This window comes from Culex pipiens, chromosome 3 (assembly GCF_016801865.2).
Source record: "Culex pipiens pallens isolate TS chromosome 3, TS_CPP_V2, whole genome shotgun sequence".
Taxonomy (NCBI): Eukaryota; Metazoa; Arthropoda; class Insecta; order Diptera; family Culicidae; genus Culex; species Culex pipiens.
In genome coordinates, this window is record NC_068939.1 from 169,571,598 (window position 1) to 169,595,544 (window position 23,947).

General features: G+C 34.0%; 1 protein-coding gene across 1 annotated transcript; it reads right to left on the reverse strand.

Annotated features, from left to right (window-relative positions):
• Nucleotides 1-387: 387 nt before the first annotated feature.
• Nucleotides 388-22,896, reverse strand: LOC120417657 (inward rectifier potassium channel 2-like). The gene is made up of 3 exons (XM_039579779.2): nt 22,649-22,896; nt 8,107-8,387; nt 388-1,434 (listed from the first exon to the last, which is right to left on the reverse strand). Exons 1-3 carry the CDS (start codon nt 22,834-22,836, stop codon nt 449-451), a joined length of 1,455 nt encoding a protein of 484 aa, XP_039435713.1. The 5' UTR covers nt 22,837-22,896; the 3' UTR covers nt 388-448.
• Between the last annotated feature and the right edge of the window lie 1,051 nt (nt 22,897-23,947).

Consider the following 23,947-nt stretch of genomic DNA (forward strand, 5'->3'; position numbering starts at 1 on the left):
AAAAAAGGAGGTTTTGTAAAGATTTGATCTGCTTTAAATGCATTATGCCTTAATTTCTTGAATCTACAAATTACCTTGTATATTTTGCATTTTGATTATATTGCAGCAGATATTCTTATGTTAAAAAGAAACTGATTTAAGTTTAGAGAAAATTTAGCCAATGAAAATTTAGTTGAAAAAATCAAATATAACATCACTATCTTTTTTTCAAACAGTTTTCGGATTTCCGTGAATGTACCGTGAAATCAAATGCACTATATTGCACTCATCCAATATCATTTTATGCGCCTTTCCCTTGCCAATCGCCGTTTTGGAGCGTCAAGCGTTTTCCCAATTTCTCGTGTCATGGCCTACTTGCAGGCGTTATCAACATGTGCTGACCACATGCTCCGGAGAAAAACGCTTCGTTTGGATTTAAATTTTATTATTTATTTCAACGCCTACTAGCCTACTTTTCCCCGTTGACGACCTTTAGCTCCGTGGACGAGTGTGACCGTGCCACGGCCTGGAGTTGGAGTTGCCGCGGAGGTGACAGCAGATAGGCGGATTTGCTGATGGTGGTTTGCTGGTTCGATCGACACTGCTCGTCTTCCACGTGAAATTGCTGCAACTTTTCCACGAGGGAACCGTACTCGAAGGCCCGTTTCTCCAGCAGGTTCTCGTTACTGCTGAAAGCGAGTCCCTCGGCGAGTTCCTTCGCGGAACAACCGGGCGTATCCGGAACCGGCACCATCTCGTTGAACCGTGACAGGTTGATCTCGAACCCCTGGCGTTGCTTGTTGTACAGCAGCACCGGTTCGAACCGGTAGCCCCACAAAATCTCATTCGTCAGGTAGCTGGACCGGGCCTGGGTGCTCTGCCCGGTGGACTCGATGGTGCCCTCGAGGATGACCACGATCTCGAACCGTTCCTGGGTCAAATCCATCGCGCCCATGTTCCACAGCGGCGAGTCCGCCGTAATCCGGTGCACCACCGTCTGTGGCCAGATGAAGAACAGGTCCGACCCGCACCCGTCCGCGGTCAGTTCCAGCTCCGTCTGGTACTGGGGCATCGATTCGCCCTCGCGGGTCACCCGCGGCCGCAGCAGCTGGGCCCGGATGTTGGCTCCGATGATGTGGCTCTTGCGCATGTCCCCGACGCGGAACATCAGACACAGGTCGCCGTCCCGGAGGCAGATCGCGGCGTGCTTCGAGAAGAGCAGAGTCTGCGAACGACTCTTGGAGCGGGTCATTTTTGCGAAGATTATGCCGGCGAGCAGCGCTTGGATCATGACGCCGTGAACCGACTGCAGGGACATGACGAAGATGGCCTCCGGACATTCCTCGTTGGTGGCTCGACTGCCGTAGCCGATGGTGTGCTGGGTTTCGAGCGAGAACAGGAAGCACGAAGTGTACGAGTAGATGCTGGAGATGCACGGCGTCCAGTTGGATTGATCTGAGGGAAGTGGTGGAATTATCAGATTTAAAATTGTAATGCATTCCATTTATTTGCCATGAACAATATATCTTTTTACAACACACATTACTTAAGCAAGTCTCCCGGAATGTCGGATATGTCCTATGACCAAAAAAGCCATGCGAAAATGGAACGTAAACATTTAAAATGTTTATCTTTTGAAGTAACTTTCTGATTGATTTGGTGTCTTCGGCAAACCAGGGACAAAAACTTCAACAATATTTGCAACGGCCTAAGTGACAAAAAACCCGTTACTTTAAAGCCATACGTACGGACAAAAATTTTGCCACTGAGTTATTGTTGGTTGCGAAAAATAAAAATTTCACGTACGTTTTTTTTACATTAGTTTTTTTAATGTAAATTCAATTCGCAATATCTCAGCAACCAAATGTCAAATCTTCAATAACTGTATACAGAAAAAGTGATGGTAATATTCATCAGGAAATGTTGACAGATTTTGTGTAAAAAAATGTGTAATATTACATCAGGAATTGGAGAATTTTCATCAGATTCTGATGAATATTCATCAGGTTCACATTTTTACAGATTATTTGAGTAATATTACACAAAAAATAGGTAATATTCAACCAACCAAATTTTCAACATTCTAAAAATCATCTTTTCTTTGCTGTGTTATATAGGTATAATGAAATATTGTGAGATTTTTTTTAAACTGTATTTAAATATTGTTATCTTTAAAGATATGGACATGTTTTTATAGCGAAGAACTATTTTTTTTTTGGCTCACAAAAAAGAGCCGCGGTTCTTTTTGAAACTTCGGTCTTTTGAAAGAATCGTTTGAAAATGGAATGACTTTGAAAACTTGAGTTTATTTTTATGTAAGTAAATAAAATTCATAGAATTTCCAACAAACTGAAGCCTTAAATTTGTTTTTGAGAATTAAAATGCAATTTCATACATTTCAAAGTAAAGTAAAAAGTAAGTAAATCTTTCCCAGTTCCTGAGGGGAACACCCATGAAGAGTATCGGGGCCGGCATTTACAAAGCGGATTCAGTGGCAATTTCATTCTCAACTTAATGTTAACATGTTAAGGTTAATGTTAACATTCCATAGGTCGCCTCCCTAAGGTGTCGTGATAAGGTCCAGTTTGTGACGATACACTACCTTCCCTTTACTAAGCAATCGAATCCAGAAGAGAAAAGATCACCAGTTGTGTTGGTCCGAGCCGGGATTTGAACCCCGATCTACCGCTTACTAGGCGGAAGCGTTACCACTAGGCTACGTGGCTTGGACTTGGACATTTCAAAGCTTATAAAAATTATTCAAAAAATTGTTCCACGTTGTATTTTCTCAAGTACTTTGGGATAAAAAAAACTTCAGATTAAACGAAGAGGGTGCTGTGTCCTATTCCTCGCTTGGTCCAGACCAAAATCCATGATAGAGCTGTCAGACCAAATCTGTCAGACCAAGAAAAAACTAATATTTTTTCAGTTTCCTAGTTTTCTTTGAAATTCCAAAAGTAATAGATTATTTAAAATAAAGTAAAACAACTTTTTATTGTAGAACTGATCGTAAAATAAAGTATTTGAGCATTTCAAATTGCTTAACCTTGAACATTTTACCAAAATATAATAAATAGCCTACAAGTTTTAGGAAAAAAATCAAATCCTCTTGCCCGATTAAAGTTTGGCATTTATCGATTTAATCATAATATAGAACAAAATGTGCAGAATATTTTCTCCAAATATCAGCATTTGTTCAATTTAGGCAGAATAAAAACGCAATTTCGTAAAATTAAGACCATTTTTCTCCAAAATCCTAGATTTAAATTTGGGTGCTATTCATCTATTCGAACGTTTAGGTTCTTGGCATAAAGATCGCCAGGACCTATGGTTTTCGAACGCATTTTTTCGTTATTACTTTAAAAAAAAAACTAACTTAATCCACCTATGTGGTTGGTGCCTTCCTCACTTTTTTCCAACAATGGGTGATATGTGATATGATGGGTTTGGACACAAATTTCGTCTAGTTCCGGAATACAAAAAACACACAAATCACTCAAGGGCTCATAAGTGGAATCATAAGTGGTCATAACTTGAGACCAGGGTTGCCAGATCTTCAATGTTTTGGACTCGTTGGAAAGGTCTTTCGATTACCTAACCAACGATGGGTCGGGTTCTGGATCCGGACATTGTTTACAAGCATTTAAGTGAGATCCGGCTACAAAAAAAGTACATAAATATCACTTAAGTGGTTATAACTCGAGACAGGGTTGCCAGATTATCAATGTTTTGGACTCGTTGCAAAGGTCTTTCAATTACCTAACTAACGATGTATAACATGATGATGTTTGGTACAGTTTACTGCCATTTATTCAACTTCTGAAAATATGCGAAAACACATTTTTATACATAACTTTTGAACTACTTATCGAAACTTCAAACAATTCAATAGCACCGTATGGGACCCTAAGCCAAGTCGAATGCGACTGGTTTGGTCAAAATCGGTTCAGCCAGTGCTGAGAAAACTGAGTGACATTATTGGTCACATACACACACACATACACACACACATACACACACACATACACACACACATACACACACATATACACACACACATACACACACACACATACACACAGACATTTGTTCAGTTTTCGATTCTGAGTCGATATGTATACATCAAGGTGGGTTTTCGAGCTTTAAATAAAAAGTTCAATTTTAGAGCAGGATTATAGCCTTACCTCAGTGAGGAAGGCAAAACATATACAAGTTTAATAAAAAAACTGCAAAAATCACACCATTCTTGAAGAAAGTCTTTTTATCCAAATTTTTAAAAAGAGCAAAAGAGCCGCTCTTTTTAATGAGCGAACGAAAATGAGCGGCTCCAAAAAAGAGCGGTTTTGCCCACCTCTAGATTGCACATTCAAATTGAACATTTTATTATAATTTTTATGAAATTTTCGAGTGTTTTTCGAAAACTTTTATTGGACGGAAATTTTTATTTTGTGAGTGAGATTTTACTTTTAAGTATAATTGTACAAAAAAATGTATTTTTTGTTTTGTTTTATTGAAATCCGTATTTTTATGTTTAAAAAAATAAAAATCTACGAAATTTTATGATTTTTCAGGGGATAAAAAAAGCATCTTTTGCGCTAGAATTTAGGAGTCGGTAGTCGGAGTTTAATTTATTGGAAAAATGTGATATTTATAAAAATCAAAAATTTTGTCAAACACAACTTCGAAAATAATTCTTGAAAAACCAAATTTGCAATCGAAAAAGACTATGTGAATGTTTGACTTAATGACTTAATTTTTCCTGAAACTTGTAATTTTTTAAGGTGAAATTTTTCGAGAATTGATAATTATTTTTTTTGCAATTTGAAAATATTTTATAAAAGAAGAGAAAGGCACTTCAACAAAAAATATTTTCGGAAGGATGAGAAAATTTCAAACAATTTTCTTTTTGGACTTTGCTGACTGTTGTGAAAAATGAGGTATTCTCAGTGAGTTTTTTTTCAACTCCCGATAGCTTGGAATCTATTGGTTCGATTTTCAATGTTAAAAAGTGAAACTTTTGTTAAATTTTCTATACATTAGGATTAAAATAATTTCGAAATATTATCATCAAGATTAGGGTATTTATCCCTATTTTGGGCCTAGTACCTATATTTAGCCTGCCAAACTTAATTTGACGAAATTGTGCATTCCACCGTCAATTTGCAGGAAACTGCTACTTGGGAACGATAGGGTAGGGTAGTCATCAATGAGACACTTTTGGTTTTCAACTTTCAACTATTTTTCTAATTTTTTCATCAGCATGTCTTAATGAGCTTTTAGTTGCATTATCTTTCTTTTAATGTGTTCTATCATTGACCAAAATATGAGATCGATCCGACATCTACAGCCAGAGTTATTCAACTGTCTCATTGTAGACGCACTTGGCAGGAACAATGAGACAGCTGGGGAACAATGAGACACTCTACGAAAATCAACATTTTTCTAGCAAAACATCATGTTTTTGTATTGTTCCATTGCAGGTGACTTGCCTTGAACATTTTAGAGCAATTTTGCCAACATGAAACTATTAATAACAAAAGTTACACTAAAAAGTATTTAAATTTTGTAAAATCCATATATTAATACCAAATAACTTTGTATTTTTGGTTAAATGAAGTTTAAACTCTATAAATATGCCAAAAATCTCTTTTAATTCATGTTTTGAAAGATTTCCATCGATTTTGAAAACTTTATTGAAGAAAAATCAAAGTGTCTCATTGTTACCCATGGGCTGAAATGAGTGGGGAACAATGAGACAGTCCTGGATTCTGGGTGTATTTTAAATTTTGGCCAAATCTAATGAAAGGACATTGTAGCCCAACTTAATCCCTATGGAACGTCGAAAGACATTTGAAGAAATATTAGTTTTGGTGTAAATCGCAGCCTACGAGCGAAAAAGTATTTTTTGTCCATAATTTACTTTTACACCTCAGAATCAAACATTTATGAATTACTTTTCAAAGGAGCGTCCATAACCAAAGCCACTTATATGGCAGACGTGTATCCAGTAGACACACCTTTCCCCCAAATATGAGCCTGATTGGTTGAAACTACGTCTTGTGAAAGCCATTTTATCATTGTTCCCCGTGTCTCATTGATGACTACTCTACCCTACTTGCTGTCATTAGCTTCAGTTTGGTGGGCAAAAATAATTCACTATTGCCTTTTAAATAGGAAAAAACGGAATAAACATATCACTCGTCAAATTTTTCGTGGAAAATTACTAATTGCCCATTAGGTCCAAAATTTTCACCACTTTTGCTTACCGCTTGTTGACACTCAGCGTCACGGCTTTCATCACTCGGCACACGAATGAGAGCCTTCCCCCAAATCTCAAACCACCAGCAATAGGTTTTTATTGGCGGTTAGCATTATCCCGTTTCAAAAAACAATCACTAAACTGACACCAATCAATTATATTCTTAATCAAAGTTACTCTCTTAATTTCGTAGACGATGCCTGTATTTACAGTCCATTTGACACTTCTACAAACTGTGACAGTGTGTGCGCGCCTTTCACATCTCAAAGTCCTTACTCGCGTAGTACGGGTTAATTAATTGGCTGCGCAACAAATATTTAATTATCTTTGAAGCTCATAAATTAATGAAATCAATTATGCTCATGCAATTTATGCACGTAATTTTACTGTTACTGGTTAAATCAATCATTCTAATGTTGATTTGTGGCTTGTAACAGCACAACGATTTAGCCTGTTTGGTGACCGTACTTTTTGGAGCTGAACTGTACGAGCTGGGGCTGAACCGTACGTCAAAAAAAAATCGCCACGTGCTTCGGAATTTCAACCAATCAGAAGGTGGGTCGAAAAAGATACATTGAAGGTCGGATGCTAGGAGCAATAGACACAAAATAGGGGCAAAAGGTGTTTTAGTTTTTCGTGCTTTTACAGCGATATAAGGTATTTTTATCAAAATGTTGATAATGTACGAGCTTAAGCATTAAAAAACCAACTTATTCATGTATAACAAACTAGGCTGCCTATAGCATCCTTTGAGAATACATCAAATTAAAAGTGCGATCTGCTTAGTAGGCCCAAAATAGGGACAAATACTCTAGGGACTAAAACAACTTATTTTTGATTTTTTCAAATTCAATTTTTCTAATTGTTTTTTTTATTGTTCACTGTTTAACAGTGAACATCGAACAAATAGTTTCCAAGTTGTTGCGAAATCACTGGGAAAACAGATTTTTCAAAACATTCAAATTTCAAAAGACTGTATCTCAACAATCAGCCGTCTGATCGACAAAGTCAAAAAGGATTTTTTTGAAATTATCTCAGCTTTTCAAAATGATTTTTTACAGGGGTTCTTTTCTTTCCAGAAGTTTTTTTAAAATCGCAAAAACTAAACATTTTTCGAAAAATGACAAATATCAAAAAAAAAAAGTTTAAATAATTTTCAATTGCAAATTCGATTTTGCATCTAACAATGATTTTTGAATGTTTATTTGACAATATCAAATTGACGAGGGGGGATGAGATTTCTAAAAAAGTGTTCACGTGGTTCATGGATGGTCCCTAGTTTTGATACCTGATTTTGGACCATACTAAACATACTGCAAAATGGCTTCTTTTGACGAAGGGAATGCATGGAAAAAGTTTCATTCGAATCAAATAAATACAAAATTTAAAAACTCGAAAAAAATGCGTTATTCCAGATAATTTTCCATGAGCCAAATGTGTGCCAAATCGGAGCACATTTCATTTGGATCCTGCTGATTTGACGTGAATCGCTGTATAGACTGTAGGTGACACAACATGAAAGAAGTAAAGAAGAATATTTTGACAATTTTTGATCTAAAGCTAACCACGGAAAGTTTGAAATAACCACAACTTATTTAGGTTGACCGGTTTCGGGGAGCATTGCTCATTTAATGAAACAAAATCCACAAATTAGTATCGTAAAAACATCAAATCAGCTAATTTTTGATTGAATTGCACTGCGAGGAAGACTCTATCTAGTCTAGCTTTAGCGTGTCTTTCAATTAGACCCCTGTCGTAGAGTGTCTAATCCCTCTGGCAAATATTATGATTTCATTCGAGCGTGCCAACAAACTAATTGTCACGTAGAACGAAGAGTCCGCCCTCCTAACCCAGCACACCAACCGTACCTTGCTTGTCCGGCAGATGGTCCTCCTCCAGGTCCCCGTGGGCGTAGCTGATGAACCAGTACAGCAGGGCAAAGAACAGCCACGAGCCGACGAAGCCCAGCGCGAAAACCATCAACGTCCAGCGCCACCGGGCGTCCACCAGCGTGGTGAACATGTCCTGCAGGAAGCGCAGCCGCTTGCCGGAACCGGCCTTGATGGGGGCGATGTTGCAGTGGCCATTCTTGGTGACGGCCCGCCGGTGGACCCGGTGGGCGAACACGCTGGGCCGGTACGCACCGAGTCTGATGAGGGGAGAAGAAGTGAAACACTTAGTAGGCTGCGATGATGGCAGTTACTTTACAGTACAATAATGGTGTTTAAAGTGGTGAGAATTGGTATAATTAATTGTATTAGGTATTTAAGCGTGTGTTTTAGGGTGTATTAGCATGTACGCTGTACAGCTAACATTTCAAGCCAAACCTTAAAAAAATTGAGCAAAAAGTATCAAAATGCTGTAAACATCATTACCGTTATGGCACTGTGAAACATTTTCAAAATATCAACTATTATTGAAAAAAATTTGTTCCTTAGTTTCACGTCTTTATTCCGATCTGTGGTCACAAAATTCAAAATTTGTGAAAAAAAGTATTTAATTTATTGAAAATGGAAAAATAACCGTGCGTTTAAAAAAACATAAATAAATTTTACAATTTTTTTTAATGAAAATTTTTATTTTCAGCAATAATTATTTTTTTGCCTCCTGACTTTTTGGGGAAATTATGAATGGGGTGACAAAAACTACAGATGAAATTATTGTGAAAGCAGAGCAGTTCTCTACAAAATCGGTCTTTTTTTAGAATTTTAATTTTTGTATTTTTTAATCCTGCTGAAACTTTTGCATCATTAGTTTGTCCATATACTTTCCCATACAAATTTGGCAGCTACCCATACAAAAATGGTATATGAAAATTCAAAAATCAGTTTCTTTTGAAGGATTTTTTTGATCGATTCGGTATCTTCGGCAAAGTTGTAGGTATGGATATGGACTACACTGAAAAAAATGATACGCGGTAAAAAAAAATTTGGTGATTTTTAATTTTACTTTTTGCCACTAAAACTTGATTTGCAAAAAAAACACTGATTTTTTCCTGATATGTTTCAGGAGACATCAAATGCCAACTTTTCAGAAATTTTCAGAACGGGGAAAAAAATCTATGACCGAGTTTTACATTTTAAAATCATTACTGATTTAAAAAAAAATCGAAATATTGGTCGCAAAAAATTTTCAACCTTATTTTTCGATGTAAAATTGAATTTTCATAGTGCACCGTTTTCAAGTTATAGCCATTGTTAGGTAACTTTTTTGAAAATAGTCGCAGTTATTCATTTTTCAAAATTAGAACCCATGTTTGTCCACCTTTGAAAAAAATATTTTTGAAAGACTGATAAAATTCTCTATATTTTACCTTTCAAACTTCGTTGATACGATCCTTAGTTGATGAGATATTGCCATGCAAAGATTTTAAAACAGGAAAATTTATGTTTTCAAAGTCTCACCCAAACAACCCACCATTTTCTAACGTTAATATCTCAGCAACTAATGGTCCGATTTTCAATGTTAAAATATGAAACATCGTGAATCAAGACTAACATTTCAAAACAGCCAAACATTCAATATTACGCCCTTTGAAATGTTAGTCTTATTATAAAATTGAAAATATTGTTTTCGGAATGATAAGAAAATTTCACGAATGTTTCACATTTTAACATTGAATATCGGACCATTTATTGCTGAGAGTTTTTTCTTCCATTTTTCAATCATGAGTACAGTCATGCCCCGGTTTTGCACGCCTCGGTTCTGCACTGTCCCGGTTTAGATTTTCCCAAAACAACGTGTTTTCGAAAAAGTACTCATAATTTCAATTTTTTACAATATGGGTATCAAACGATCGGGATTTTTGATACATTCAAAATTTATATTTTTTTTTGAAAATACTCAAAAAATCACAAAACTACTATTTTCGAAAAAATACTTAAAATTTCAGTTTTTTTTTCAAAATGGGTATCAAATGATCGGCATTTGTTTCATACATTTCGATAATATTAACACACATTTTTAAAAATACTCAAAATTTTCACAAAACTACGGTTTTTTGAAAGAAAAAACTCCAAATTTCATTTATTTATTAATCCAAAAATCGTGATTTTTCATACATTCCGAAAAGAATTACACAATTTTTGAAAATACTGAAAATTTTAACAAAACTATGTATTTTCGAACAAAATACTCCAAATTTCAGTTATTTACAGTAAAGGAATTGAATAACCGGGATTTTTTTATACATTTCGAAGATAATAAAACACATTTTTGAAAATACTCAAAATTTTCTCAAAACTACGTATTTTTGAAAAATTACTCCAAATTTCAGTTATTTACAATATGGGTATCAGTTAATGATCGGGGTTTTTGCCTTCCTCACTGAAATAAGGCTATAATCCTGCTCTGAAAATGAACTTTTTATTAAAAGCTCGAAGACCCACCTTCATGTATACATATCGACTCAGAATCGAAAACTGAACAAATGTCTGTGTGTGTGTGTGTGTATGTGTGTGTGTGTGTGTATGTATGTATGTGTCAAAATTCTTGCCAAGTTTTCTCAGCACTGGCTGAACCGATTTTGATCGAACCAGTTGCATTCGACTTGGTTTAGGGTCCCATACATCGCTATTGAATTGTTTGAAGTTTCGATAACAAATTCAAAAGTTATGTATAAAAATGTGTTTTCACAAATACCCGGATCTCAATTATATGCATGTAAACGATGTCCTGATCCATCATCCGACCCATCGTTGGTTAGGTAATTGAAAGGCCTTTCCAATGAGTCAAAAACATTGAAGAACTGATAACCTTGTATCGAGTTATTACCTCATAAGTTATATATTGTTTTCTTTTTTTCTGGATCTAAAAAAAAGCTGAAACCACTCATATTACCCATTTTTGGTAATAAGTGAGGAAGGCATCAACCACATAGGTGGATTAAGTTAGTTTTTTCATATAATTTGAAAGTAATTAAACAAATTGTTGAAAATTCTCGAAATTTTCACTAAACTACGTATTTTTGAAAAAAATCTAAATTTCAGTTTTTTAACATTAGGTAAATTTTGAGTATTTTCAAAAAAATGTGTATCACTTTTAAAATGTATGAAAAGATCCTGATCATTTAATACCCATATTGTAAATAAATGCAATTTTGAGTTTTTTTTTCAAAAATCCGTAGTTTTGTGGAAAATTTAAAAAAATTCAAGAATTTGTGTTATTACTTTCGAAATTTATGAAAAAATCCCCATCATTTGATACTCATATTGTAAAATAACTGACATTTTGAGTATTTTTCGAAAATGCGTAGTTTTGGGATAATTTCCAGTATTTTCAAAAAATATGTTATTATTTTCGAAATGTATGAAAAAATCCCGATTATTTAATACCCATATTGTAAATAACTGAAATTTTTTAGTATCTTTCCGAAAATACGTAGTTTAAAAAAAATTAGGGTGTTTTCAAAAATGTGTGTAATTATTTTCGAAATGTATGAAAAAGCCCGATTATTTTTACCCATATTGTAAATAACTGAAATTTTTAGAATTTTTTCGAAAATACGTAGTTTAAAAAAAATTGGAGTATTTTCAAAAATGTTTGTAATTATTTTCGAAATGTATGAAAAAATCCCGATTATTTAATACCCATTTTGTAAATAACTGAAATTTTTAGTATTTTTTCGAAAATACTCAGTTTAAACAAAAAATGGAGTATCTTCAAAAATGTGTGTCATTATTTTCGAAATGTATGAAAAAATCCTGATTCCGAAATGTATGAAAAATTCCATATTGCAAAAACAATGATCTTGTGATTGTTTTCGAGAAAAAAACTGCATTTTAAAAATACAGAAAAAATACGAATTTTTGGTGAAAATTTTCATATAATTACTAATGCAATGGATAGCTGACATCGTTCCGATTCTAAAAAAATATGTATTTTTTAAAGTTTGGATGATTTTTCATAAGATTATAGCCAATGTCTCCCATATAGCCAACATCCCATTAGCTCTGTGCTTCAGTTATGTACGTCTCGGTTTTGCTTCTCCCATATGCGGTGCTATACCGAGGTTTGACTGTAGATAAATATTAAACATTAATCGAAAACGAACATATTTCAATAAATTTTATGTTCGTCTTAATTAATTTGCGCTTGTCAAAACTGTATATTTTGCGTTTTTATTTTTTCAATCCTTTTAGACAAACATGAATAATTCGACGGTAACATTTCAAAAGGCATCATGTACATTTTGACACTTTCTGGGTTATTGCATATTCTGAAAGTACTCCTAATAAGCTACCTCTCCACCAAAAATGAGCAAAAGTTACTTCAGTAAAGTCTGTTTAATCATGATTTTAAATAAAGTAACATAAACAAAATCTCTGCCATCAGCAGTCCCTGTTTATATAGCCCTGTCAACCTGTCAAACAAAAGACTACATGAACCTCGTGACGAAAAAAAGCATCATGAAAAAAGCGCCATGTACATTCGGCGAAGAAAAACGAATCATAACAAAGCGTCCCCCTCAATGACAGCAGGGTGATATCAGGACCGTGTACAAGGGGGGGGTTTTAGGGGTTTAACCCCCCCCCCCTGGCAAATTAAGTTAGTTACACCCCATGCGCCCCTCGGCCCGAAGGGGTGATTTTTTTTAAGCTATGTTGCTAAAATGCCAAAGGAGCAATTCTCTACAAAACCGGCCGATTTCGACCATTTTTATTTTTTGTATTTTTTGATTTGGCTCAAACTTTGTGGGGGCCTTCCCTATGACCAAAGAAGCCATTTTGCATCATTAGTTTGTCCATATAAATTTCCATACAAATTTGGCAGCTGTCCATACAAAAATGGTACGTATATATTCGAAAATCTGTAACTTTTGAAGGAATTTTTTGATCAATTTGGTGTCTTCGGCAAAGTTGTAGGTATTGTTAAGGACTATTTAGAAAAAAATAGGTACACGGAAAAAAAAAATTCCCGATTTTTTTATTAACTTTTTTTTCACAAAAACTCAAATTCCCAAAATACGTATTTTTTGATTTTCGAGATTTTTTGATATGTTTTAGGGGACAAAAATCCGCAACTTTTGAGCTATAGAGAAACATGGTCAAAAAATCTGCCGCCGAGTTATGATTTTTTGAAAAACTGGTGATTTTTGGAAAAAATCGAAATTTCATACATACAATTTTTTTGACCTCATTTTTTTATGCAAAATTGAATTTGCAATCGAAAAGTACTTTACAGATTTTTTGATAAAGGGCTCCGTTTTCAAGATATAGCCACCGAAAGTTTGATTTTAGCGAAATATTTGCAGTTTTTCAATTTTTAAAAATAGTGACCATGAGTGACCATTTCTAGAAATATTTTTTTTGAAAAGTTCAGAAAATTTGCTATAAAATTGTCTAAGAGACATTGAAGATTGGACCTCTGGTTGCTGAGATACAGCGGCTTAAAGAAAAAGAAACACGAAAATTGAAGTTTTCTAAGTCTCACCCAAACAGCCCACCATTTTCTAATGACGATATCTCAGCAATTAATGGTCCGATTTTCAATTTTAATACATGAAACATACGTGAAATTTTCCGATCTTTTCGAAAAAAATATTTTGAAAAAAATTAAATCAATACTAGCATTTTTAATGGGCATAATATTCAAAGTTTGGCCCTTTTAAAATGTTAGTCTTGATTTAATTTTTTTCAAAATATTTTTTTCGAAAAGATCGGAAAATTTCACGAATGTTTCATGTATTAACATTAAAAATCGGACCATTAATTGCTGAGATATCGTCATTAGAAAATGGTGGGCTGTTTGGGTGAGACTTAGAAAACTTCAATTTTCGTGTTTCTTTTTCTTTAAGCCGCTGTATCTCAGCAACCAGAGGTCCAATCTTCAATGTCTCTTAGACAATTTTATAGCAAATTTTCTGAACTTTTCAAAAAAAATATTTTTAGAAATGGTCACTCATGGTCACTATTTTTAAAAATTGAAAAACTGCAAATATTTCGCTAAAATCAAACTTTCGGTGGCTATATCTTGAAAACGGAGCCCTTTATCAAAAAATCTGTAAAGTACTTTTCGATTGCAAATTCAATCTTGCATAAAAAAATGAGGTCAAAAAAATTGTATGTATAAAATTTCGATTTTTTCCAAAAATCACCAGTTTTTCAAAAAATCATAACTCGGCGGCAGATTTTTTGACCATGTTTCTCTATAGCTCAAAAGTTGCGGATTTTTGTCCCCTAAAACATATCAAAAAATCTCGAAAATCAAAAAATACGTATTTTGGGAATTTGAGTTTTTGTGAAAAAAAAGTTAATAAAAAAATCGGGAAATTTTTTTTTCCGTGTACCTATTTTTTTCTAAATAGTCCTTAACAATACCTACAACTTTGCCGAAGACACCAAATTGATCGAAAAATTCCTTCAAAAGTTACAGATTTTCGAATATATACGTACCATTTTTGTATGAACATCTGCCAAATTTGTATGGAAATTTATATGGACAAACTAATGATGCAAAATGGCTTCTTTGGTCATAGGGAAGGCCCCCACAAAGTTTGAGCCAAATCAAAAAATACAAATAAAATCCATTTCCGGTTTTGGTAGAGAATTGCTCAAAGAGATTTTTTTTTCAAATCGATATGAAAAATTTGACTGGAGGCGCCCTAATGACTAAAACATTTTTATGAAAATTATGAAAATTTAACTGGATGCGCCCCTAAAACTTATTTTTTTTCAATACGAATATGCAATATAAAAATTTGACTGAAGGCGCCCCTACGACTTTAAAAAATCATGCAAATTCTCGATATGAAAAATTTGACTGGAGGCGCCCTAATGACTAAAACATTTTTATGAAAATTATGAAAATTTAACTGGAGGCGCCCCTAACACTTTTTTTTTTTCAATACGAATATGCAATATAAAAATTTGACTGAAGGCGCCCCTACGACTTTAAAAAATCATGCAAATTCTCGATAGAAAAATTTGACTGAAGGCGCCCTAACGATTAAAACATTTTTATGAAAATTATGAAAATTTAACTGGAGGCGCCCCTAAAAATTATTTTTTTTCAATACGAATATGCAATATAAAAATTTGACTGAAGGCGCCCCTACGACTTTAAAAAATCATGCAAATTCTCGATATGAAAAATTTGACTGGAGGCGCCCTAATGACTAAAACATTTTTATGAAAATTATGAAAATTTAACTGGAGGCGCCCCTAACACTTTTTTTTTCAAAACGAATATGCAATATAAAAATTTGACTGAAGGCGCCCCTACGACTTTAAAAAATCATGCAAATTCTCGATAGAAAAATTTGACTGAAGGCGCCCTAACGATTAAAACATTTTTATGAAAATTATGAAAATTTAACTGGAGGCGCCCCTAAAACTTAATTTTTTTCAATACGAATATGCAATATAAAAATTTGACTGGAGACGCCCCTACGACTTAAAAATATCATGCAAATTCTCGATATGAAAAATTGAAAGCAGGCACCCTTACGACTTAAAAAAATCATACAAATTTTGTTATGTAAATTTGACTGGAGGCGCCCTTATGACTTAAAAAATCAAGCAAATTTTGATACGAAAAATTTGACTGGAGCGCCCCTATGATTGAAACATTTTCATGAAAATTATGAAAATTTAACTGGAGGCGCCCCTAAGACTTATTTTTTTTTCAATACGAATATGCAATATAAAAAATTGACTGGAAGCGCCCCTACGACTTAAAAAAATCATGCAAATTCTCGATATGGAAAATTAAATAGAGGCGCCCCAACGACTTTAAAAAATCATACAATTTTTTTTATGAAAATTTGACTGGAGGCGCTCTTATGACTTAAAAAATCATGCAAATCCTCGATATGAAAAATTTGACTGGAAGCGCCCCTATGACTAAAACATTTTAATGGAAATTATGAAAATTAAACTGGAGGCGCCACTACGACTTTAAAAAAATCATACAAATTTTTTATGAAAATTTGACTGGAGGCGCCCTTATGACTAAAAAAAATCATGCAAATTCTCGATATGAACATTTTGATTTGAGGCGCCCCTACGACTTAAAAAAATCATGCAAATTCTCGATATGGAAAATGGAATGGGGGCGCCCCTATGACGTAAACATTTTTATGTAAATTCTCAATATGTAAGTTTTACTGGAGGCGCCCTTATGAGTGGGGAAAAAAATTGGTAAAAATATTGAAAAAAAAGTTGAATAATCAGTGCCCAAATCAGCTTAAAAATGATAAAAATATTTTAAACAAAAGATTTTACTGGAACCGCTATTATGACAAAATTAAAACATTCAACAAAAAAAAGTTTGACTATCGACGCCCCTCTAGCAACATAAAGACTGTTTAATAAGAGCAAAACAAAGTTTGGCGTACGGTAACATAAAAAAATAAAAATTCTGTTTAGCGTTCTAGCTACAACAATTTTTTGCGCCGGTTGGCAAACTTTGTTTGACTAATTTTGAATAGTCTTTATAGCTTGAGGAGCGCCGATAGTCAAATAATTTTATCAACAAAACGCCGCTGGTAAAATCCTATTTTTAAAATATTTATCTTTGATCTTTTTTTATGTTGCTCTACTTTTTTCATTTTTTTTATTTTGTCATGAGGCCACCTCTAGTGAAATTTTATTTTCAAAAAGGTAGTCAAATTGTTTTATTTAAAAAAAATATTTCATCACAAGGCGCAACTTTTTATCATTTTTATGTTGCTTAAGCTAACTTTTTTTTGATTATTTTTTTTACGTGTTGTGAAACTTTCTTTGAAATCTAATTTTCAAAATATTTTCATCATTTCTATGGTGCTATTCAGGCGTTGATAGTATTTTTTTAATATGTGTATTATTTTATCATTTTTTAAATTTTGTTTATGAGAGAGGTGCCTTTTCGGAACATTTTCTGGGGTAAATCGAAATATATCTTTGTTTCCTGTAGCAACTTTGTTACTTTTTATCGATTTTCTAGGACGTTTCTTCAGAAAAGTCAAGGAATCGATAGAAATATATTCAAAATTATCTTTTTTAATTTTTTATACTCAAAAAATCTGTTACAAATGTTTGACCCAAAAATGAAGTTTCTTATCTAATTTTTCAGATTTTCAGAAAATTCCGTCCAAAGATACAAAATTTCATACGTTTACATACCCATTCCAGCCCTCAAAATTGTATGGAGACTTGCATGAAAAAACAAATGATGCAAAATTGCTTCTTTTGACATAGGGAATGCAAAGAAAAGTCGATTGAAAACCAGTAGTTTCCGAGTTATGATCAGTTGAACACTTTCAGTTTATCCAGCTACAACCCAACCCCACCTCTAGGCGGGGTTCGATCTAATAATTCGCCAAAAATCTTTTTTTTTACCAATTTTCGACTCTTAAACTCTTAAAATTTGATTTTTTTTAGGGTTGAACGTGTGACTTGTTTTATTTGACTTTACCAATGTTTAAAAAAATGAAAATTTTTCTTGGCTGTGTTTTTCACTAATATTTTCTGTACTTTTTTTTCTATTGTTTCAGACTATACCTCTAAGCATTTTTTAACAATTTAAATGATAATGGTTTGTTCTAGAGTAAAAAAAATTAAAAACATACAAAAAAATAATGAAAAATTGGCTGTAAAAACATGACAAATTAGGTGCTAGAATAGGCCAAATACTACCAAAAACAAATATCAACTAAACAAGATAAATGCAAATATAAAAACTATAAATGAAACAAAAACAACAAAAAACAAGAGACGTAAACTTTTTCGTAGAACAAAAGTTGCTCAAAATGACAAGGGAAAAATTTAAAAAAAATCGAAAAAAAATTGGGCAGCAAAGGGTTAACACTTAGAAAAAATCAAGTTCATCGATTTGATTTCTTTGAGATTGTGTATCTCAGAAACAAATTGCTCGATTTGAAAGTTTCAGAGAGAAAATTGTACAAAATTTTCTTGAAAAGAAACCAAAATAAATTGAAAATGCAGTCCTAAAATTAGCTTTAACCTGAAAACGGTACATTTTGTTAACAAAATTGCTTCAACAATTTTTGTCCACTTTTACGTTTTTTTTTTCTTCAAAAAAATCATATCTCCTAAACCAGATGAATAATATGACCGGCCCCAGAATTGTATGGACATTTGTATAGAAAAACGAATTATGCAATTGTGCTTCTTTTGACATATGGAATGCATGGTGCATGGCAAAGTTTCATCCAAATCAAAAAAATGAAAAGCTAAAAATCGTGAAAAAAATTTGCGAAATCGTAGAGAACTACTCTTAATATTTAAAAAAAAACTTATGAAAACTTGTTTTGAGCAATTACCGCTTGTTGTAATATACTAGCTTAGATAAGATTTAAGTAGTCTATGACTTAGCAAGCTATGACTAAGCTATTGAGGTCCCAACATTGTAACTTTAGGATCATTCTCAATAAAGCCTTCAACCTGAACAGACGTCTTTTAAAGTTCAGAAGTGGGATAGAAGCCATGTTCCTGCGAAGCTATAAGCCATCCCAAGAAGAACAGTCAGAGGATATCGGAGAAGAATTTCCTCCTCTGACTAATCAAGATTGCGGAGATCAAGCTGAAGTTGGTTCTGGCCGGTCAAGAAGTTGTGAAGAAGTTTTTGTTGGACAAGCTACTGGTTCGTCTCGAAGTCGGATCGAAATTGATTATTTAGGATATACAATAAACTCAAAGGGTAGAAGGCCAAATAAATCGCACATTGAAGCCGTTTCCAATTTTCCAGAACCAAAAAATATAAAAGATGTTCAAAGGTTTTTAGGATTAACAAGCTATTTTAGAAAATTTATTCAAGGATTTGCAACGATTGCAAGACCACTTTACGATTTATTAAAGAAAAATTCACAATTTAAACTTGATGATGTCGAAAAAGAAGCATTTGAAAAATTGAAAAATAAACTGATAACTGCACCAATTTTAGCTATTTACAACACAAAAGCAGAAACACAGCTTCATTGTGATGCAAGTTCTTATGGTTTTGGGGCAATTTTATTGCAAAAGCAAAATGATAATAATTTCCATCCTATAAGTTTTTTCAGCAAAAAAAACTGATGAATTTGAGAAAAAATTGCACAGTTTTGAATTAGAAACATTAGCTGTAGTTTATGCTGTCAAGAGATTTCATGTTTATTTATCTGGCATTGAATTTAAAATTTTAACTGATTGTAATGCTTTGGCTCAAACATTAGAGAAAAAAGAAATTAATCCGAAAATTGGAAGGTGGGCATTATTTTTAGACAAATATCATAAAACAATTGATTATAGAAGTGGACATAGAATGCAGCATGAAGATGCTTTGAGCAGGCAAAATATGAGTGAAGGTGAAGATCAAAATAAAATCAATCAGATGATTTGTGTATTAAATATTCAAGATATAGAACAAAATATTATTTTGGCACAAGAACAAGATGAAAAAATTAAAAATATCAAGAGACATTTGGAAATCAATACATTTCCAGGTTTTGAGTTACAAAATGGAATTTTATTTAGAAAACATGAACAAATTCGTTTGCTTGTTATACCAAAAGCTATGATTGATAATATTTTAAGAATTTGTCATGATCAAAATGGGCATATCGGTGTAGAAAAAACAATGATTGAAATTAAGAAACATTATTGGTTTAGTAATATGAAGAAAATTGTGAAAAAGTATATATTGAATTGTTTATCTTGTATTTTTTACAGCCCTCTTGATGGAAAAAAGAAGGATTCCTTAAAAGTATTGACAAAGGCAATGAACCTTTCAATACAATTCACATGGACCATTATGGACCAATAAAATTAGGCTCGTCTAGTAATTATAAATATATTTTAGTAATCATTGATGGTTTTACAAAATTTGTCAAGTTTTATGCAACTAAAACGACTAATACTGATGAAGTTATTAAATGTTTACAGTTATACATGAATTACTATAGCAAACCAATGAGAATTATAACTGATAGAGGAACTTGTTTTACCTCGAGAAAGTTTGAAATTTTTTTAGAGTGTCATTGTGTTGAACATATTAAAACTGCATCTTACACTCCAGAAGCAAACGGACAAGCAGAGCGAGTAAATAGAACTTTAACTCCAATGCTTGCAAAACTCATACATGATTCTAATTCAAAATGGGATACTTTACTTACTAAAATTGAATACATTTATAACAACACATTCAATAGAAGTATCAAAAATTTTCCAAGTATGCTTCCCTTTGGGAAAAAACAAGCGAACATGAGTTTAAATCAAAATAATATTGAAACGTTTATAAATAATTATCAAGAAATCTTTTTTCCAAAGAAAATTTAGAAACCATTCGAGAAAAGGCAAATAGAAATATTGAAAATCTTCAAAATTACAGCAAATCTTCAGTAGACAAAAAGCGAAAAAACATAACGATGTACAAAGAAGGAGATTTCATTGTTTTGAAGAAAATTGCAACACATAAATTAGCAGAAAAATTTCAGGGTCCATATGTTATAAAAAAAAGTTTTGCCAAATGATCGTTTCCTTATAACAGATATTGAAGGGTTCCAAGTTTCCAGTCTTTCATTTGAAAGTGTGTGTTCTCCAAATAATATGAAAAAATGGCTTTCTTCAGATTATTGCGTCGATGAGGACATCGCCGTGTCAGGATGACCGAAATGTTGTAATATACTAGCTTAGATAAGATTTAAGTAGTCTATGACTTAGCAAGCTATGACTAAGCTATTGAGGTCCCAACATTGTAACTTTAGGATCATTCTCAATAAAGCCTTCAACCTGAACAGACGTCTTTTAAACCGCTACACTTCTTCACTAAAACCCCGTTTTACGCTCCACAAGTGAACGGCCCATGCCTCTTCCAATTTACGCCAAAACTCTCATTTGCGCAAAAATCTCAAATTCGCTCAAACTCCGAATTAACGCCCCCCCTTCATGGTGCTATTCAACACGATTTGCAGCACCAATTCAAAAAGTGTAGTCTCCTGTTGCACCAATGTAAAATATATAAAAAACGAAGTTGACTTTATATCTGTCGGCCGGTACTAGACCAACCACTGTCTTCCTTTTAACTACAAGGACTTCGCCGCCCTGTTTGAGTAAGGCACAGAGCGACGGCGCCGGATACCCATATTTACACTTAGAATTTTAGAGCGTCCGCCGCGGGATTCGAACCAGCAAAATATATGTAAAATATACCAAAGTATTATTTATTGAGTTTAAAGATTGACTGTTAGCGCCCTTTCGCAATCTAAACAAGCACCCCATGCGCCCCTTTCGAGAAAACCCTCCCCTTTCGAAAATCCTGTGCACGGCCCTGCGGTGATATAGACGTTGGTGATTTCAAAAGAAGTTATGTTTGTTTTTCTCAAATAAAATCACGGAAATAATGTTTTATTGAATTTGGATGATCAAGTATCAATAAAAGCAAGGTTTTTCATCGTTTGTTATCATTAGAACATCTTATTTTGCTTTTATATTAAAATGGTAATTGAAAATGGATGCTCAACATTCAAATGCGTTTTTCTCAAAAAGGATGGTGTGTACATGATGCTTTTTGAAATGTTGGCATCGAATTTATCATTCAAATTTTGACAGTTCAAAGAATTTCAGTTACTTTGAATATTTATTTTGTGTTTACGCAGTTTTGCTGTCAGTGAGAAATAATGTTTGTGTGTAAATGTAGTGCTGTATTTAAGATACCAAATTAAAGTTATCAAATTCATTCCTATTTGAAGATACCAACAAATAAACATATTTTTGGAAAACCGTGGTGACACTTCATACTTTTCCTGTCATTTTTAAACGACAAAACGGCCTACTCTTCTCCACAAAAAAAAATAGATTTGAAAAGCAATACTTTTCGATACAAGGGCTGAAAAGTATGAGTGCTGAATAGTTGAACTTTATAGCAATTGTATCGAAAAGTAAAACCTTAAATTTTGTTTTGTTCTAAACGATGAATTGACTTAACACATGAACACTCTAATTTTTTTCTGTCACTTTTTTATTTTGATGCATGGTTTCACTTTTAAGCTACAACAAAAATGCTTTTAGACGTAGTCCAGAACACGGCAAATTTCTATGTTTCATTAAAACTGTTTTTTTTTTCAACATAACATCTTTTCAATAAGAGCCACTCTGACACCAATTTGTATTGACTCAGTCAACTTTGAAACAAATAAGCTTTTGTGCTAAGTGCTACTCCAATCGAAATTTTGTTTATCAACATTTCTCAACAATGTTGCCACAGCTTGTTCAGAAAATGTTACAGATATCTGTTTTTGTTTTGCAAATTGCTTTTTGGATGTGTACAAAAACCTAACTTGATTGTAATTTTGTAACCACCTGAATCCCGAGTAAGCAGAGTGACGTGACGTGCCTGTAACCGTGACCGTACTCCGCGCCGTCATCCGTCATCCGTGTGGGCCATAAATCAAGCTTACAGTAGACTTACTAGCTTAAACTCAGTCAACCTAGGTACCTTCTGCTGGGCGACCGTGGCGTGCTGGAACCCGGCCCGAAGCTCACCGGGGACAGCTTGTCGGACCGGGCCGTCCCGAGCAGCTGCAGATGGTCCTCGGGTGGACAGCCGGCCGTCGGGGTCGTCCCGTTGGCCGACTCGACGTCGATTTTCGGCAGGACCAGGTTTCGGCACTTGTTCGTGTACATTTTGGGTGTGTATGGTGAGCTACGCGGAAGAAAGTGAGATTCTGAAGAACCGCGCGCGTGCGACTCTCAAGTGGAACTGACAATAGCAGGCCCGTCGTAGCAGGCCGCGGGATATCCACTCTGTTGATCGTTCATTGAGAAAGTGTCGGACGTTAGAACAAATCAACATATTTTTCTAAAATTATTTTTTTATCTGTATTTTCTAACAACATTTTCAAGAATTTGGTTCTTAATGTTAAATTTAATCTGAATTTTCTATAATCATGATTAAATTTACGAGTAGGACAACAATGCGTTCACGGATAGTTCAAGCAACTAAGGCGACTGTAGTAGGCGGCGCATCATCACCATCATCGCTCATCGCCATGTGTCTGCCCGGCTATAGTGTGCCATGGGATTAGGCACGGTAAATAAACACCATTCAACTGTCTAGATTAGGCGTAAATCTCGCGTCACTGAGCTTTTCGTTCATGTGAGATGTGTGATGCGAGCGCGCGCGAGCGTTCTTTTGGGATTTTGGAATCGTGGACCATGAACTTTGGAGAACGAAAATTTCAAGTTCAGCTGAACAGATTTTGGTTTTAATTAGCGGGACCAAGAATTCCCATCGAGACGGTTGAAATCTCGTCCCTTTTCGGAGTCCAATTAGGGCCCGCCTCATGAGTCATTGAGTTTCATTTTTATCAATTAAAACCGTATCAATTAAAATTTACTTATATGTTTGCCCGGGATGAAATGCAATCGCAATTCTGATCCGGTTGTTTGACTTGATGGGACTTGATTTTGCGCCAATTTTTCGCGAAATATTTTTCCAGGCGAAAATGTTGGAATGAGCATAAATATTAATTAAAATTAACGGGAATCGTCACCATAAAACGGTCTAAGAGGCGCCACCAATCCGTATTTTATGGTGCAATTTTTCTTTTCTTTCAACTTCTATAGATTATTCGTACGATAAAAAAACTTTTTTTACGCACAAATTAGCGATCAAATTTAATTCTGAAAACTGTGTTCAATTATAGTCCATACTATACTATCCGAAGTTATCACAAAAAAAATCACTACATTTAATCGAATCAATATTTTTAATAAGGGGCGATGAGTTGAAATA

Bases quoted from the DNA above. Each gene is read 5' to 3' on its own strand.
- LOC120417657 (XM_039579779.2), bottom strand. From the start codon at position 22,836: ATGTACACGAACAAGTGCCGAAACCTGGTCCTGCCGAAAATCGACGTC. The intron at 8,388-22,648 runs GTACCTAGGTTG...TCCCCTCATCAG, and splicing joins CCACGGTCGCCCAGCAGAAG to ACTCGGTGCGTACCGGCCCA. The intron at 1,435-8,106 runs GTACGGTTGGTG...CACTTCCCTCAG, and splicing joins CCATCTGCCGGACAAGCAAG to ATCAATCCAACTGGACGCCG.